This window comes from Callithrix jacchus, chromosome 5 (assembly GCF_049354715.1).
Source record: "Callithrix jacchus isolate 240 chromosome 5, calJac240_pri, whole genome shotgun sequence".
In the NCBI taxonomy this organism is placed as follows: Eukaryota; Metazoa; Chordata; class Mammalia; order Primates; family Cebidae; genus Callithrix; species Callithrix jacchus.
Window position 1 is genome coordinate 34,421,919 of NC_133506.1, and position 17,183 is coordinate 34,439,101.

The following is a 17,183-nucleotide window of genomic DNA, read 5'->3' on the forward strand; positions in this document are numbered from 1 at the left end:
AAATGTATTTTAAGTGTATTAGCTGGTTCCAAAATAAACTAGGTAATTGAGTCAGGGCTATCTTGTTTGCCAGAATTGGACACTACATTAGGTCCATGGACCTGCACACATGTTGCTGCTGTGTACTTCTTTCCAGTGACACCTTTACAGCTTATCCTGGAGGTGATAAGTGGCTACATTACTAGAAAAACAACTGAACAGACCCACCTGCTTGCTCAAAGTGGCAGCACTATCCAGACCTGCCCTCCGACTGTCATCTTTTCCACTGCCAAACGCTTTCCATGGTTCAGTAATCTTTTTTGGGGAAAGCTTATAGTGAATTTTATAAGCTGCAACTTGTCCATATGCATGAGATGCTTGTTTGACACCGTGTATGTATGCCGGGTAAAATAGTTGTTGTTTTTATTTATTGCGGACTCTTCCATTCATTGCAGATCATATAGAGGTTTTAGTAGCTAATATTTTAGTTGCAAGATTTCACCCATTGTCATCATTGTTCATTAGCATTTAATTAAATACCATCCCAGGGTAGAAGTTGATGGCACTGAAATTCTTGAATCTGATCAAAATTAAAATCCAGATCCCAACTTTTATTTTCTTTCAGTATGGTAAAATGGCATGCTTTAAATTGATCTCAGTTTCTTTGGTTCCTGGTTCGATGTCTTTAGGAAGAGGTAGAAACTGTGGTGTCGATGCTCATCGAGCAGGCTCGAGCACTAGCTCGCACTGGGATGAAGAGACACCTCCGAGTTCTCCCCATGTACGCAGGACTGCCTTCCTTTGAGCAAATGAAAGTGTTTGAAAGGATGTCACGCAGTGTCAGAAAGGTGAGACTGATGACCAAGAGTGCCGGTAGCCATCTATAACCATAGTGGTGCTCCTTTGTAACTTGTTTTGAAACTTGCTAAATACAAGGTTTCTTTCAGGGTTCTAGGTCCGTATTTCTGTGTAGTAGATCTAAAAGCACACAATAAATAATACGTTGTGAAGATTTCTAAACCTGCCCCACTGAAGGGTCACTCTGACAGTAGTTAGCAGAGCAGGTGACTTCTCTTTTCTTCTCTTCTGCCTTCCTAATATTTCCCACAACACATGCTTGCTTTGGCGTAAGAGACTGTTTGGGGGATTGAGGTCAGTAAGGAGCAACAGAAAGTACACGTGGTTTCTAAATAATTTGTTTTAAGTATCAGCTTGCCTATTTTAAAGGGCCAAGTTTAAATCAATTAATTCAAGATGTGGCTTAAAAACGTTTAGCCTTGAAGTTAGCGTGGGGAAGGGTGTGGTGGAAAGCATTGGTTTGAAGGAGCTGGGAGGCAGCCAGTCTGCCTTCTGTTAATGGTCCCCCACAGCATGACTCTGGTTTTTCCTTCCATTAGATGAGGACTGCACAGAACCAGCGCGAGGACAGCTTTTACTGTAGTAGCTATTTATCAACAGGTGGTAGAGAATACAGCAGGTGAGGGCTGGTCAGAGGATCCACTCCCAATTTCAGACTACTTGGAAGAGGGTGCTCAGCCTCTTGACTATTGGGATGGAGCAACTTGAGTCTGCCCCATTGAACATTAATTACAGCCAGCCAATTAGGAGACCTGGATTCTGCCCCTGAGCTACTATGTGCCCTGGGATGACTGACTTTAACCTCAAATCTCAGTTTTGCAGCTGTGAAACATAAATAATAATAACTTTCAGATAGGTGGTTTTATAGCATAGTATCTTAATTCCCAACTACTTAAAAATATTAGGAAGATTATTTTATAAAATGATCATTTATAAAGTGATTTTTATAAAATGATTTATAAAATATAAAGCATCTGAAAAAAGTTCTGACTGCTACATATGTTTGCCCCCTGCTGCTTAAACCCTCCAGGGGCAGCTCCCCATGTACTGGGAATAAAATGCAAATACCTCATAGTGGCCCAGAGACCACACGTGATCTGGTCTCTGCCTCCCTCTGCAACCTCTGTGTACTTACTCTGTGTTTCGGCTGCACTGGCTATATCTCCTTCCTTTGAACTGTTTCTTCTCTCTCTCTCTCTCTTTTTTTCTTGAGTCAGAATCTTGTTCTGTTGCCCAGGCTGGAATGCAGTGGTGCGATCTCGGCTCACTGCAACCTCTACCTCCCAGGTTCAAGCAATTCTCCTTCCTCAGCCTCCTGAGTAGCTGGGACTACAGATGTGTGCCTCCGTGCCCTGCTAATTTTTTTTTTTTTTTTTGTATTTTTAGTAGAGACGGGGTTTCACCGTGTTGGCCAGGATGGTCTCGATCTCCTGACCTCGTGGTCCACCTGCCTCAGCCTCCCAAAGTGTTGGGATTACAGGCATGAGCCATCGTGCCCTGCCAAACTGTTTCTTCTTGGATCTCTATAGGATTGGCTGCTTCTTGTTACTCAGGTCTCTGCTCAGAATCTTTCACAGAGGCTCTCCCTGGCCAACCAATGTAAAGTAGCATGCCCTATTACTGTAATAACATATAATATACATGTTATATACTACATCATATCATATTGCCTCATTGTATTAATGTTTTCTTTATAGTATTTGTTGTACTCTGAAATTATCTTCTTGTTTATGTTCAGCATATCTTCACCCCGACCACTCACACTAGAATATAAACTCTGGCAGAGCAGGGGCCTTGTCTGTCTTGTTTGTCCTACATCCCCAGCACCTTGAACAGTGCCTAAGTGTTCACCCTCAGAAAGTAATTCTGGGCCGGGCGCGGTGGCTCAAGCCTGTAATCCCAGCACTTTGGGAGGCCGAGGCGGGTGGATCACGAGGTCAAGAGATCGAGACCATCCTGGTCAACATGGTGAAACCCCGTCTCTACTAAAAATACAAAAAATTAGCTGGACATGGTGGCGTGTGCCTGTAATCCCAGCTACTCAGGAGGCTGAGGCAGGAGAATTGCCTGAACCCAGGAGGCGGAGGTTGCCGTGAGCCGAGATCGCGCCATTGCACTCCAACCTGGGTAATAAGAGCGAAACTCTGTCTCAAAAAAAAAAAAAGAAAGTAATTCTGATGTGAATGAATAAATAACTATACCAGCACAAGATGGTGGTGACTTACCTTACTTTGGTTATGCCAAAAGGAAAAACTAACAAATACTAGGCTCTGATCACTTTATATATTAATTGTATATAATCTCTTCAGTATCCCTGGGGAGGTGGTAAATCTTATTATGTAGATGAGGAAACTGAGGTTCAGGAGGTTGAGTAACTTATCCAGGGTCACATGATTGGGGGGATTCAAACCCAGGTTCTCAGAAACTCACACTCTTTCTAATAGATTAAACTGCCTCTCGCAGATTCTGCAATGTTGGAGCTGTTAAATATTTTAAAATTTTTAGGAGTTTGTTAAAAGCAAAATAATAAAATGACTTTTATTCTTCTTTCTGTGGGGAACTTAGGTGATAGTGGCCACCAATGTGGCAGAAACCTCTATCACAATCAGTGGTATTGTGTATGTGATCGACTGTGGCTTTGTGAAACTCCGAGCCTACAATCCCAGGACAGCTATTGAATGCTTGGTGGTGGTGCCAGTCTCCCAGGCATCAGCCAACCAGCGAGCAGGACGTGGTGGTCGTAGTCGCTCGGGAAAATGTTACCGCCTTTATACAGGTTAGTGTGGCTTTCCCTAAGGGTTTTTGACTTTCTCATAGTCAGCCTTGGCATCAGAGAGCATAGCAAAGGTTTACCCCTAATGGTAGAACTTATAAAATACAGGCCTTCCTCACAAGGCCCTGTGTAATCTGACCCCCACTGCCTTCCTCACTCCAAATATGGTGTTTCTTTGCTACTACTTTGGCCTGTGAGTGAGTGAGTGCCTATTTGCCATCCTGTTCTAACCTAACATCTGGGCACAGGCCCATACTAGGGCATGGGCTGTGTGTCCTGGATCCTGTCTTTCTTGCCTTTCTTTCTTGACTTAACGTGCTGTTTTTGTATCCCAAGATCCCTGAGTCTTGCGGAGTCTCACATTGGATTCCACTTTTACTCCTGGTTCAGAGCATCTTTGCTAAGAAAATGGAAGGTCTGTTCTAAGACTCATTCATAGAAAACAAAGAGTTGGTAAACTCCTGCTCTGTGCTGTGTGTCATGCTCGGCTTTGAGGGAACAGAATGAAATTTCCATGTTGTCTCAGCCCTTCTGGAGCTTTCTTCCAGCTTGAAGACAGCCTTACCTACAGACAGTGATGGACCAAGAGCTGCTCTTTCTGTCTCTGCACTTCTCTTTTGTGGGGAATGCTGCTGAGATTTTCCCCGGTTGTCTAGACTCAATTTCCAAGTTATTGTTAATTCCCTTCTCTGTCCATTATTCATCTGCATTCACTTAACCAGGCCCAGCGTTTTTTGTTTTGTTTCGTTTCGTTTCTTCCTGTGTAGCTACCCCTGAGGAAGGTCCAGGGGTTTTAGCTCTGCCATTTATCTCTTCTTTTCCTTTCTGGTTATCATTGTCCTCTTGTAGCAGATGTTTGCAGAGAACCTGCTGCATGCTGGCCATGGTGCCAGAGCTTGGAGATCTGGATCTGGTAACCATGGTCAGTGGCCACAGTGGCCGACAGTCTGGTGGTGGAGGTAGACCTCAAAACAGATCAGCAAATTATTGTATGATAGGGAGCCATAAAGAATCGGGAGCCTTGGAAGCAGAGAGCAGAGGCTTTTCCTTGAGCTGTTTTCTCTGCCCAGCAGATCCTCCTTACCTTTCAAATCCTCTCTCAAATGGCAGTTCCCTCATGAAGCTACCTTAGATGCCTTCTCCCCACAGCTGGTGTTATTCTTCTGGGGACTTGGGGAGCCCTTCACAACCAGGGTGCTGTTTGAGCCTGATCTTACTGGCAGTACAGTCCTTATCTAGGTGAAGAGGTGATTGGGGAGATTCAATTTCAGCGCAGGCAGAGGGAGTAGAATGTACACATACTTGGAGGGAGGGAAGTGGGTTTGGAGCATTCATAGAAGGGAGGGAATAGACAGAACCCAGGGCCAGAAGGCCAAGGGCAACCACTGAAGATGCTAAGAAGGAAGACCTGGAGTGGAAAAGGGAGAGCCAGGACTGAAAGGCATATTCTGACATGCAGAGGAGAAGGTTTCAAGACATTTTCTCTTCAAAAATAATTTATTGAGGTGAAATTTACATAACACAAAATTAATCAAATTAAAGTGAACAGTTTATTCACAATGTTGTGTGACCACCACCTCCATCTGCTTTCAGAACATTTCAATCACTCTAGAGTAAAATCCCTTATGCCTTAAGCAGTTTCTCCCCATTCTTCCTGGCTGCCAGCCTCTGTGTTCTTCTCAATGGATTTCTCTCTTTTGGATATTTCATATAAAGTATCATACAATATGTGACTTTTTATATCTGGTTTCTTTTACTTAGCATAATGTTTTCAAGGTTTATCTACATCGTAGCATGTACTTCATTCCTTTTTATTACTAATATTCTGTTGTGTAGGTAAACCGCACTTTGTTTATTCATTCATTAGTTGTTGGACCTTTGGGCTGTCTTTGCCTTTTGGCTACTGTGAATAGTGCTGCTATGAACATGCATGTCCATGTACTTGAGTACATGTTTTTAATTTGTTTGCCTATTATACGGTTATATGTAATTCTGTAACTTTTAAGGGACTCAATTTACTTTTAAAGAGGCCAGCATTATCTCATGTGCCAAGAAATCATGGACTAAACATAGGCGGTGGATTTGGGTGAAAAGTCGCTGAATCCCTTTGCCTGAGCAGTTTTAGTGGAAGTGGGGTTGGGGAGGGCCCCTGAATGCAATGAGTGCATTGGTGTCCAGCCTGTAGGTTTCCAGAGGAGCCTCCAGAAAGTGTTGGTTTGAACAGGATGCCACCTGCTCAGACCTTTCACGGTTTCTCAGACTGTCTAGGACTTTTCCTCAGCTTACCTTCTCCCACTAACCACTACACACTGCTTCCCAGCCGAACCACACGACATTGCCTCTGCAGAGAAACACTTTGGTACCTTTTCCTTGGGCTGTTTACTCTTTGCCCAGCAGATCCTTCCTGTCCTTCAAATTTTCCCTCAAGTGGCAACTCCCTCATGCGGCTTCCCTAGAGGCCTTCTTCCAGCTGCTCTGCTTCTCCTTCCCCAAGCCTCCATTTCTCTGTGGGAGGACCACTCCCTGGGACTTTTCCTATTTCTCCTCAAAGGCCAACTGTTTCTGGTCCAGGTCCCAGGCCCCTGAATATCACTGAAGCTTTTCAAGGGGATTGTCTGCGACTCCTACATCTCCTGGCCCTATGCCTCACATACTTGAGTCCTCAGGAGAACTCGCATGTCATTGAACTTTTAGGAAACACCCACTTCCTGTGAGCTTTTCAGCAGGGTGGTCCTCTTATGTGGTAACTTTGCTTCTCTCTTGGTCAGCGGTGTGCCTGGAAAGATGGGGTTGTCCTACCAAGAAGCTGTATCCCAAATGCTCTTGAAACTAAAGGGAGTATCCTGTTTGGAACTTCCTGCTGTTGCCCGTCATCCAGAACCTTCCAATTAGACCCAATTTGTATCAGTCAGTCCACAGAATATTGGTTGTCTATTTTCTCAAAGAAAACCTTTTTGAAGTTCTTCAGGGATAGTGATATTTCTTCATGGTAGCTTTTGTTTTGTTTTCTTTTTCTCTAGTTAACTAAAGCTTTATGATCTAACTGGAACTTGGGCCACCCTTGTATTGTTTAAGAAGGGTGTGCATCAGTTAAAATGTTGACTGATGTGGGAGGTTTTGGTGGTTGGAGCATTCTCTATATAATCCTTAAGCTTTCTGAATATACATGAACATGAGTTAATCTCTTCCTCTTTTTTCCCCACCCTTCCTGCCTAGCTTTTACAAAAAGGCCTTCTTCCAAAGTCTCTTCCCCTTTCACCTCCCTTTCTGTCCTTCCTGTCTTGGGATCTGTGTGTCTTATGATGCTCCCCCTCCACTCCTTGTAAAGTCACTCTTTCTTCCTGGTGGGGGATATAAACATTCATTTCTTGGTTTGGGGCAGCATTGGATTCTAGGAATGATATTGTGTACCTGGCTTGTTGATTTAAAAACTTTGATTTGGGCAGTGTTTTCTCTTTATAAGATTTGGTCATTTGTTGTATTTCGGTTGCTATTTTGGTGTTTTATCTTGAAACTGTTCTTTGCTTATATGTGAAGCTCTTGCCTCCTTGACTGACTTACTCTACCCCAGACAGAGATGGTGGCAACTGGGAACTGACAGTCATTCAGCAAATACTTGTTGGTTTGATTTAATGTTTTGCTGACAAAAAAAAAAAAATTAAAAAACAATTTTAAAGTAAAAAGATAAAGTTTTATAAAGGTGTATTCAGATATATTTATGTAAGGCATTTTAAAAATAGAATGGTCTTTCCTAAGTATAAAAAACTTGGTGTCATAGTATCATGCGCATCTGCTTCTAGAATCCTAGAGCCCCTTGCTCAAGATGGAGAAGAAAAGGTGTCCCTTTGGCGTAGTGATTGCATTTGATTGTGACATTTGGTCCCAAACAGTTTTGATTTCCTATCCTCAGAGGAAGCCTTTGACCAGTTGCCTCAGTCTACGGTTCCTGAGATGCAGCGTAGTAATTTGGCACCTGTCATCCTGCAGCTGAAAGCACTAGGAATTGACAACGTCCTCAGATTCCACTTCATGTCGGTAAGTCCTGCCTGCTGTCTGGGGCTGCAGGGAGGCTAGAGAGCTCATAGGGGGATGTCAGGACACTGTCGTAGGGCATGCCATCTTTCTTTTTCTTCCCTACTCAGGTCATGTGTTGTGTGTCTGCTTTGCACCAGGCCCTGTGCAGGACGTAGGGGAAAACAGCCAGACAAGGTAGCCACAATTCCTATTCTTAATAGTTCCTGTTCTTGTCTGCTCGGGGATAGAGACAAGTAAGTGGGTCATTACAGAGCAGTGTGCCCAGGGCTCTGAGAGACAAAGGAAGGGCCTCCGGCTTAGTTAGTCATGTCCCAGGTGAAACCTGAAACCCAAGTAGGATCTCACCAGGTTAGGAGGGGTGGAGAGTTCCAGGACAGCTAGTCTTTGTACAGGTCTAGATGCAGGAGTGCCATGATTGGGGGATCCTGGAGGGTTTCGATAGAGCTGCAGGAAGACCCCTGTGTCTGATTGCTTCCTGAGATGATTTCTAGGAGTGGAATGACTGGGTCAGAGGACCCTGTTGAGGGTCCGGTGACGTGGCCAGATTGCTTTTCTGATGTCAACTATTAGCAGTGCATGAATGCCCACCTTGTGGTCCTTCCATTGTGCCATGTTATCTTTTTTTAGTTTTGCTGATTTGATTGGCCAGAGAGAGAGCGGATATTATTTTTATTATAATTATTTTTAAATTTCTCATAAGGTAGATTTGTCTAAAAACATTAGTTTATATTTCTTCTGAATTGTTAAGCTATTTATCTGTTACTATTTGTGTCTATTAGTGATTTTTAAGAGTTGAGTCCTTTGAATATTAAAGACATTAATCTTTGTCTATAACATTTCTTACAAATATTTCTTTGTCTATAATATTTCTTACATTCTACACATATTCACAGTAATCTGTTTTTGCCTTTATGGTTTCTTTGGTTATTCTTTTTTTTTTGAGAGTCTCACTCTGTCACCCAGGCTGGAGTGCTGTGGTGCCATCTTGGCTCGCTGCAACTTCTGCCTCCTGGGCTCAAGTGATTCTCGTGCCTCAGCCTCCTGAGTACCTGGGATTACAGGTGTGTACCACCACGCACACCTGGCTAATTTTTTTTATTTTTAATAGAGAGAGGGTTTTGCCTTGTTGCCCAGGCTAGTCTCAGACTCCTAAGATCAGGTGACCTAAGGTCAGGATTCTTGGATAGTAAAAGTCCCTAATGTCATATGTCATGGTAAACTAGGTGAATGAAAGAAGAGAACATACAAATATCAACTCTCCCAGAGAAAACTGTGTACTTACCTTAAGTATAGAGAAAATGGACCCTTTTATTATCAGTGTAGAGTACAAGATTATTATAAAGAAAAGATAAATAGGCTGAGCCTGGTGGCTCATGCCTGTAATCCCAGCACTTTGGGAGGCCGAGACAGGTGGATCACTTGAAGTCAGGACTTCAAGACCAGCCTGGCCAATATGGTGAAACCCCCGTCTCTAATAAAAATACAAAAATTAGCCAGGCATGGTGGCAGGCACCTGTAGTCCCAGCTACTTGGGAGTCTGAGGCAGGAGAAATGCTTGAATTGCAGGCGAAGGTTGCAGTGAGCTGAGGTTGTGCCACTGCACTTCAGCGCAGGCAATAGAGCAACACTCCTTCTTAAAAAAAAAAAAAAAAAAAGAAAAGAAAAGAAAAGATAAACAGTATGTGCTGATTTAAAGGCTTATCAAAAGCGCCACATGTAAAATTAAAGGAAAACATACAGGGACAGAAATGACAGATGAATATCTCAAAAAATACAAGGAGTTTTTATTTTTATACATATGTCATTCACAGTAAATAGTCACTAAATAAAGCTAAAGGAAAGAAACAGCACAAATTCAGATTGTAACTATCATCAGGACATGTTGAGCTTCTCTAGGAGAGATGTGAGTGCACAATAATACAGCTATAAAGGATGACTTGACACTAATTTTTTTTCTTTGTTCTTTTCTTTGAGACAGAGTCTCACTCACTCTGTCACCCAGGATGAAGTGTAGTTGTGCAATCTCGACTCACTGCAACCATCACCTCCTGGGTTCAAGCGATTTTTGTGTCTCAGCCTCTCAAGTAGGTGGGACTGCAGGCAAGAGCCACCGCATTCTGCTAATTTTTTGTATTTTTAGTAGAGACAGGGTTTTGCCATGTTGGTCAGGATGTTCTTGAAAACCTGACCTAAGGTGATCTACCCGCCTTAGCCTCCCAATGTACTGGGATTACGGGTGTGAGCCACCGTTCCTGGCTGACTTTACACTAATTAAATGATCAACTATAAATAAAAATGGTGAAATCCAAAACTGCCACAATTTGGGAAAGTAAATTTTTCCCATGCTGCTCATGGTTTTCTACGGGTTCTGTCCTCACGGAGGACTTTCTGACAATATCGAATGAGCCATAGAAATGCCTGCTATTTCTTCTCATAAACATTTCTCCTGAAAAAATAATTAGGAAGAAGAAAAAAAACTTAGATACATGATAATACTTATATAAGGCATTTATATTAAATTTTAAAATATAATGAAAATCATAGCAAAACTTTTGGACAGTTGAAAAATGAAAAAAGATATATAAATTTATTTTCACATATTTCCTTCTGGTTATTATCCCCTGAAATTGTGGTTTTTATTGTTGAAATTACAGGGTGCATATAATTTTGTATATTTAGAGATGTTATTTACAATGGTGAAAACCTGGAAATAACTCAATTGCCCAGTAATAAGAAAATTGACTTCTTCATGGAGTATGATTGTCATAGAGTATTATGCAGCTATCCCAAGTATTTACTGTGAAGGTAGTTTGGGTACATGAAACAGTGGAAACAGAAAAACTTGTAGTAAGAAGACCACACTAAAACTATACCTACACAGTAATTCCAGATATATTGAAACAGTGTTGCTATATTATCCCAAATTAGTTGAGGTCATGGAGAAATATTGATGAATGTGATCAGATGAAAATACTATAGATAAGATCTTTGTGGGGAGGGGTTAATTTTTTTTGTTAATTAACAAAAAAATTTTCTTATTCCTGGAAATAAGGCCAGGAATTGAGTCAGAGAGGACCTCGTTTTGTCTGTAATCGTTTAAAACCTAGTTCAGAGATAGCTATTCCTGTTATCTCATGCACTCTCAGTATAAAGGATCCCAGAGCATTTACGCTCCTTCATTTAGGTGTTGTCCATTTTGCCTCTTTGTAGAGAAAGGTGTTGTAGGTACCAGGGAAGGACTAGTGGATCATTTACATGATTTGCTCAGTGGTGATTTGTTGAATCCTCTCTGTGTCATGAGTCCAGTAGGTTTAGTTCCTGCCCTTGTAAGTGTGTTCACCTGTGTGTACAGTCACTGCAACTTTTTAAAAAGTTTAACTTTGGTCTTTGACCAAGAGAATAGGGGCGGTAGACTGGGAAGAATGGGGCCTGAATTCAGCTTTGCCACCAACTCCCTATATGACCTTGTTCAAATGTCTTTTCCTATCGCAGTTCACTTTCCTCATCTGTACAACTGAGCTAAAACAATGTGACAATTAAAATACATTTGTATGTGAATGCACTTAGAAAAAACGCTATGTGGATTTAGAAAAAAATATGTTAAGAAAACAGGCTATGTAGTTTTAAAAAGTCCTATGATATTATTACCTGGCTTATTAGAAACCACATAATTTAGGGAGAAAAAAATGATGCCTGACACTTAGGTGCTCAGTAAAGACTTCTGGAAGGAAAGGAGGTAAAGATCTGGAAAATCAGACTGAGGGTCACAACATCAGCTTTGCTTATGAACGTTAGGTTCTCTAGAACTCTATTATTTTTGAAATTCAAATTCATCATATGTTGCAGTTTTCCAGACAGGGATTAAGAAAAAACAAATCCAGCATATGTTATTTGCCCATCATGGGGCCAGGAGTGGGTCTCTGGGTGACGCAAAGATAAATTATCCCCGAGCCTGGAGTGCTGCAGTATCTTGGGGGCCCAGTGTGGTAGAAGGTTGAGTCTGGGAAGTAAAAATTAGAAATGTCTCAGGAGGGTTTAAGGAAAATGAAGAGATAGTTTAAGACAGGGACCTATCACATCTGATGGGGGGGATGAGGGAGTACTTCAATGGGAGATGTTTCATCAAGCTGAGCCTTAAAGGCCAAGCAGTACAAGGGTGTCTAGAAGGACAGGAAGGGCATTTCCAGAGGTGCTACCAGCATGAACAGCAACGTGGAGGCTGGGAAGAAGGGGGTATGCTAGAGGGGAGAATGCATTTGAGAAGGAAATAGCCACATTTTAATGTTTGTTGCCAAATAAATTGATTTAGGAAGATTTTTATGTTTTTTACAGCCCCCTCCAGCACAGTCGATGGTTCAAGCCTTGGAGTTACTGTATGCTCTGGGAGGTATACCAATTTCTTTCTTAACCATTCTCTTATTATTATGTGTTCTCTTTTGCGATGTTAGTGAGGTTGTATTCACTTTAGGGCTCTTAGCATCTTCAGGAATGGTATTGGTTCTCCCCATATGTATAATCCCCTTAATGATACTTTATTGAAATAGGAAGTTGGGACCATAGTTAGATACATGAAAGCTGATGATGACAGCCAGTATATAAAACAGGCCAGTTTGTCAGAAGCTATTAGGAAGAATCACCAGGGCCATACTCCTAGGAGATGTCTAGTGATCAGCAGTTCCTTACCAGGAACTGGTAAGGTCAACTCTTACCTCCCCAGACCTTCACCTCCACCCAGCAACCACATCCTGAATCTGTGGCTTGGTATCCTCTCCCTAAATCCTCTTCATTTCATTTCTGGAGTTGCTTATGGAGAACTGGGGACATTATCAGCTTCTAGTATTGTTTGGGCAAGAAAATACCATGTTATGGGGGAGCTTCTGTTTGCTTGTTGATTGAAAATGTGTTAGGTTGGTGCAAAAATAATTATGTTTTTTGCCATTGAAAGTAATGGCAAAAACTGCAATTGCTTTTGCACCAACCTTGATAGCATTTATCTTGACATAGAGAAAATCATAGCCAGAATTCTCCTCTTTAGGAAGTATCGTCTCTTCTGTGACGGTTCCCCAAGTGAATATAATTTCCAATTTGGAATTAAGTTTTAGCGGAGATTTTGTTTTATGAGATTTATTTTGAGTGCTACTTTAAAGAAAATAGTTTTATTGAAGTGTAATTTTTATACCATACAATTCACTCATTTACAATGTACAAATTCAGTAGCTTTTAGTATAATATCAGGGTTGTGCAACTATCACCACAATCTAATTGTGAGCGTATTCATCACCCAAAAAAATCTTTACCCAGTGGCCCTCAACTTCTTATTCTCTTTCTCCTCAGTCCCCCAGCCCAAGGCAACCACTTACCTGGCTCCATCTCTATAGATACTTTTTATCTCTATAGGTGTTCCTTTTCTGGAGATTTCATGTAAATGGAATTGTATACTATGTGATCTTTTGTGATTGGCTTCTGTCTCAGTCTGTCTTGTGTTGCTATAACAGAATACTTTCTAAAGACTTTTATTTAGAAATTATTTTTTCTCCACCCAACAACCACATCCTGAATCAGTGATGGGTAATTTCTAAGGAGGTTTATTTGGCTTATGATTCAGGTGGCTGAAAGCTTCAAGATTAGGCAGCTGTATTTGGGGAGGGCCTCAGCCTGCTTCCATTCGAGGTGGAAAGCAAAAGGTGAGTGGGTGAGTGCAGAGATGGCATGGCAAGAGAGGAAGCCAGAGAGAGAAACTGAGGAAGCCAGGCTCATTTAAGAACCTGCTCTCATGGGATCTAATCCATTACTCACCCTAGGTAAGGGCATTAAACTGTTCATGAGGGATGACCTCCATGACTCATACACCTCCCACTAGGTCCCCCTTCCCAACACTGCCACATTGGGGATCAAATTGCAACATGAGCTTTGGTGGGGACAAACCACATACAAACCATAGCAGCTTCTTTTCATTTAGTGTGATGTTTCCCAGGTTCCTTCATGTTGTAGCTTATATTCATACTGTATCCCTTTTTATCGCTGAATAATATTCTGTTGTATGGATATACCACATGTTTTTTTAATCCATTCATTAGTTGATGGGCATTTGGGTTTTTTTCACTTTTTGGCTAATATAAATAATGCTGCTATGAATAGTAGTATATAAATATGGTTTGGTAGACATTCCCACCAGCAGTGTATGAAAGTTTTTCCACATCATTGCCAATGCTTGTAATTGTCTTTTGTGTTAGAGCCATCCTAGTGGGTATGAAATGGTATCTCTTGGTTTTGATTGCCTTTCCCTGATAAGTCATGATATTGGGCACCTTTTCATGTGTTTGCTGCCCATTTGTAAATCTTTGGAGAAAAGTCTGTTCAAATCCCTTGTCCATTTTTGTTTGTGCTATTGTCTTTTTAAAAAATTGAGTTGAAGCTCTTTATGTATTCTGGGCACATATTCTTATCAGATATATGATTTGTAAATATTTCTCCCATTTCTGTGGTTTGGCTTTTTCTTACATGTACTTACTTTTTACTTATTAGTATGGTTTGCAGTACAAAAATTTTAAGTTTTTGTGTAGTTCAGTTTATCTATATTTTTTTCTTTTGTTATGTGTGCTCTTGGTGTCATGTCTAAGAAACTTGTCTAACCCATAGTCATTAAGATCTTCTCCTAGGTTTTGTAGCTTTGGCCCTTATATTAGGTCTGATCCATTATGAGTTACTTTTTTGGTGTGGAGTGAGGTAGGGGGTCTATCTTTGCTCATTATGTTGATTTTACTTATCTGTGAACAGCCAATTACTGATTTAAAAGATCTCCAGTGATTTAAAAGGCCTTCAGCTGGATTTACATAAGATCAGCCTGGAGTGAATGTGTGTGGGAGAAGAGTGGAGGTTTCCACCCTCTCTTCTCAAACACATAATAGGAACTCGAAAGCAGGTTTCCTGGGCTAATATGTAGTAAGGATGAGAGTATGTTGACAGCATAAGAGTTTTTTATTTGGGCTGGTTTTTCTCCAGTTAAACAGAATGAAATTTAAAATATTTCCTATTTCTTCAATACCCTAAATAAGCTGGAAAAGGTAGATGGAGCCCCCAGCTTAATTTAATTTCAAGCTGAATTATTACCTTTAAAGAGATGTCTTACTGAGCTCTGCCTTACTCTGAGCTCTTGTAGCATTTAAGTAGTAAAACAGTAGTCTATACTTGGAGGTCTTGGGAATCCAATACCTGGATTTTGGCAAGTAGTAGAGGGCAAGGAGGGCAGGTGGGGAGTTGAAGGAGTCAGCCCAGTTCAGCAAAATGCCCAGGAGGCAGTTGCATGAGCAGTTCTGGTGTTGGCACCAGCGGAATCTGGGTTAGTGTTTAGGCTCCAAGTTGCTGGCCTTGTAGTTGCTCTTTGTATTAGTCTGTTTTCATGCTGCTAATGAAGAGATATTCAAGATTGGGTAATTTATAAAGGAAAGAGGTTTAATGGACCCACAGTTCCACATGGCTGGGGAGGCCTCACAATCTTGGAAGAGCAAAGGCATGTCTTACATGGCAATAGGCAAGAGAACTTGTGCAGGGGAACTCCCATTTATAAAACCATCAGATCTTGTGAGACATATTCATTATCACGAGAACCGTATGGGGGAGACTACCCTGTGATTCAGTTATCTCCACGTGGCCCTGCCCTTGACATGCAGGGATTATTACAATTCAAGGTGAGATTTGGGTGGGGACACAGCCAAACCACATCACTCATGTATTGTGAGAAGGGCCTGGGACACGGGATGCCATTGATGCCCTCCTGGCACATCTGTGCCCTCTCAGGTGCTGGAGGTAGAAGAAAGTCCAGACAGTGACTGACGGGGCAAGTGGGTGCAGAGAATCAGGAGATTGCAGGGGGCGGTGGGGAGCAGGAGCTGGGGAAGAGTAGTTCCAAGAAGCAGCGGGCAGCAGAGCCAAGTGCTGCCGAGGCTGTCAGGAAGATGCCTTGTGTTGGTGCTTACCCGATTGTTAGGTTCTTGGGAAGAGTGGTCTCTTTGGAGTAGTGGAGACAGGTAAGGCTGCTGTGGATTGAGGAGAGGGTATGAGCAGAATAAGACTGCAGGGACATTTCCTTATAATTAAATCCTTCAACAGAAGTCATTAGAAGTATCAGTTTTTAAAAATTGGGTATTCAAGAGCTCAGTGGAGATCTTTTCTTCTTTTAATGTAACGGCACTCTAGTGTCATATGGAGTTTGGTAGTGCATGAATCATCTTTTAGATCCTTTTTCTTTTTAGCATACGTTATCTTTTATTCTCTCAACAACTGTAGGCCTTCCAACACAATGGTAGCTGCCTTCTGATTTCTTTTGTTGTTCTTATGGCAGGTCTGGACAAAGACTGTCGCCTGACTGAACCGCTTGGCATGAGAATAGCAGAGTTTCCTTTGAATCCTATGTTTGCCAAAATGCTGCTTGAATCAGGTAGGTAGAGCCTGATAGCTTGAATTGATTTTATTTGGACTGTCAGAGGTGTTGTTTACCTGAATTCTGAGCACTGTGGGGAAGAGGGCAGAATATGCTAGAAAAGTATTTATATTTATCTGTAACATGACATTTATTGTTTTAACCATTTTAAATGTGTAGTTCTGTGATACGAAGTATATTCACATTGTTATGCAACCGTCAGCACCATCCATTTCTAGAACTTTTTTCATGTTCACCATTGAAACTCCAAACCTGGTAAACACAGATTCCCTGTTCTCTCCTCCGCCCTGGCAACCACGACGACTTTCTGTCTCTATGAATTTGACTACTTTAAGAACCTTAGGAAGTGCAGTCACACAGTGTTTGTCCTTTGTGTCTTTCTTGTTTCTTATGTCTTCCAGGTTCATTCATGTTGTAGGATGTATTAGAGTTGTCTTTATTTTTAAGGAGAAATAGTATTTTGTTGGACATCTGTACCATATTTTGTCTACTCATCTGCTGACACTTCGGTTGCTCCTAACTTTTGGCTGTTGTGAATGATGCTGCTGTGAACATGGATTCACACATATCTGTTTGAGTCCCTGCTTTTACGTTTTTTGAGTATATAGCCAGAAGCGAAATTACTAAATTATATAATTCTTTAATTAAAAAAAATTGATTAATTGACAAATAATAACTGTATATATGAGATACAGTGTATTTTATGTATACGTTGTAGAAAGATTCAGTCAAACAAATTAACATATTTGCCAGCTCACCAACTTGTCATTTTTTTGGCTAAGAATGTTAAAATTCTCTTCTTGTAGGAATTTTGAAATAAACAATACATTATTATTAACTCTGGTCACCAGGTAGTGCAATAGATCACTAAAACCTATTCCTCTAGTCTAACTGAAACTTTGTACCCTTTGATTAACACCTCCCTTTTCTCCATTCAACCCCCTGGCACAGGGGATCTCCTAGCCTCTGGTAACCACTTTTCTACTCTGTTTCCATGAGATCGACTTTTTTAGATTCCATATGTAAGTGAGATCATACAGTGTTTGTCTTTCAGTGCCTGCCTTATTTCACTTGGCATAATGTCCTCCAGTTTCATTT

The 17,183-nt window shown here is 41.3% G+C and overlaps 1 protein-coding gene across 3 annotated transcripts in view; it reads left to right on the plus strand.

Moving 5' to 3' along the window:
• DHX35 (DEAH-box helicase 35) overlaps positions 1–17,183 on the plus strand; it is an 80,332-nt gene that overhangs the window by 40,132 nt on the left and 23,017 nt on the right. For all 3 annotated transcript variants that reach the window (XM_078371684.1, XM_035298619.3, XM_078371687.1), the window contains 5 exons: positions 669–827; positions 3,403–3,613; positions 7,521–7,645; positions 11,978–12,032; positions 15,987–16,082. In XM_078371684.1, the coding sequence (XP_078227810.1) occupies positions 669–827; positions 3,403–3,613; positions 7,521–7,645; positions 11,978–12,032; positions 15,987–16,082 (646 nt within the window). The remainder of the gene's footprint in view (positions 1–668; positions 828–3,402; positions 3,614–7,520; positions 7,646–11,977; positions 12,033–15,986; positions 16,083–17,183) is intronic.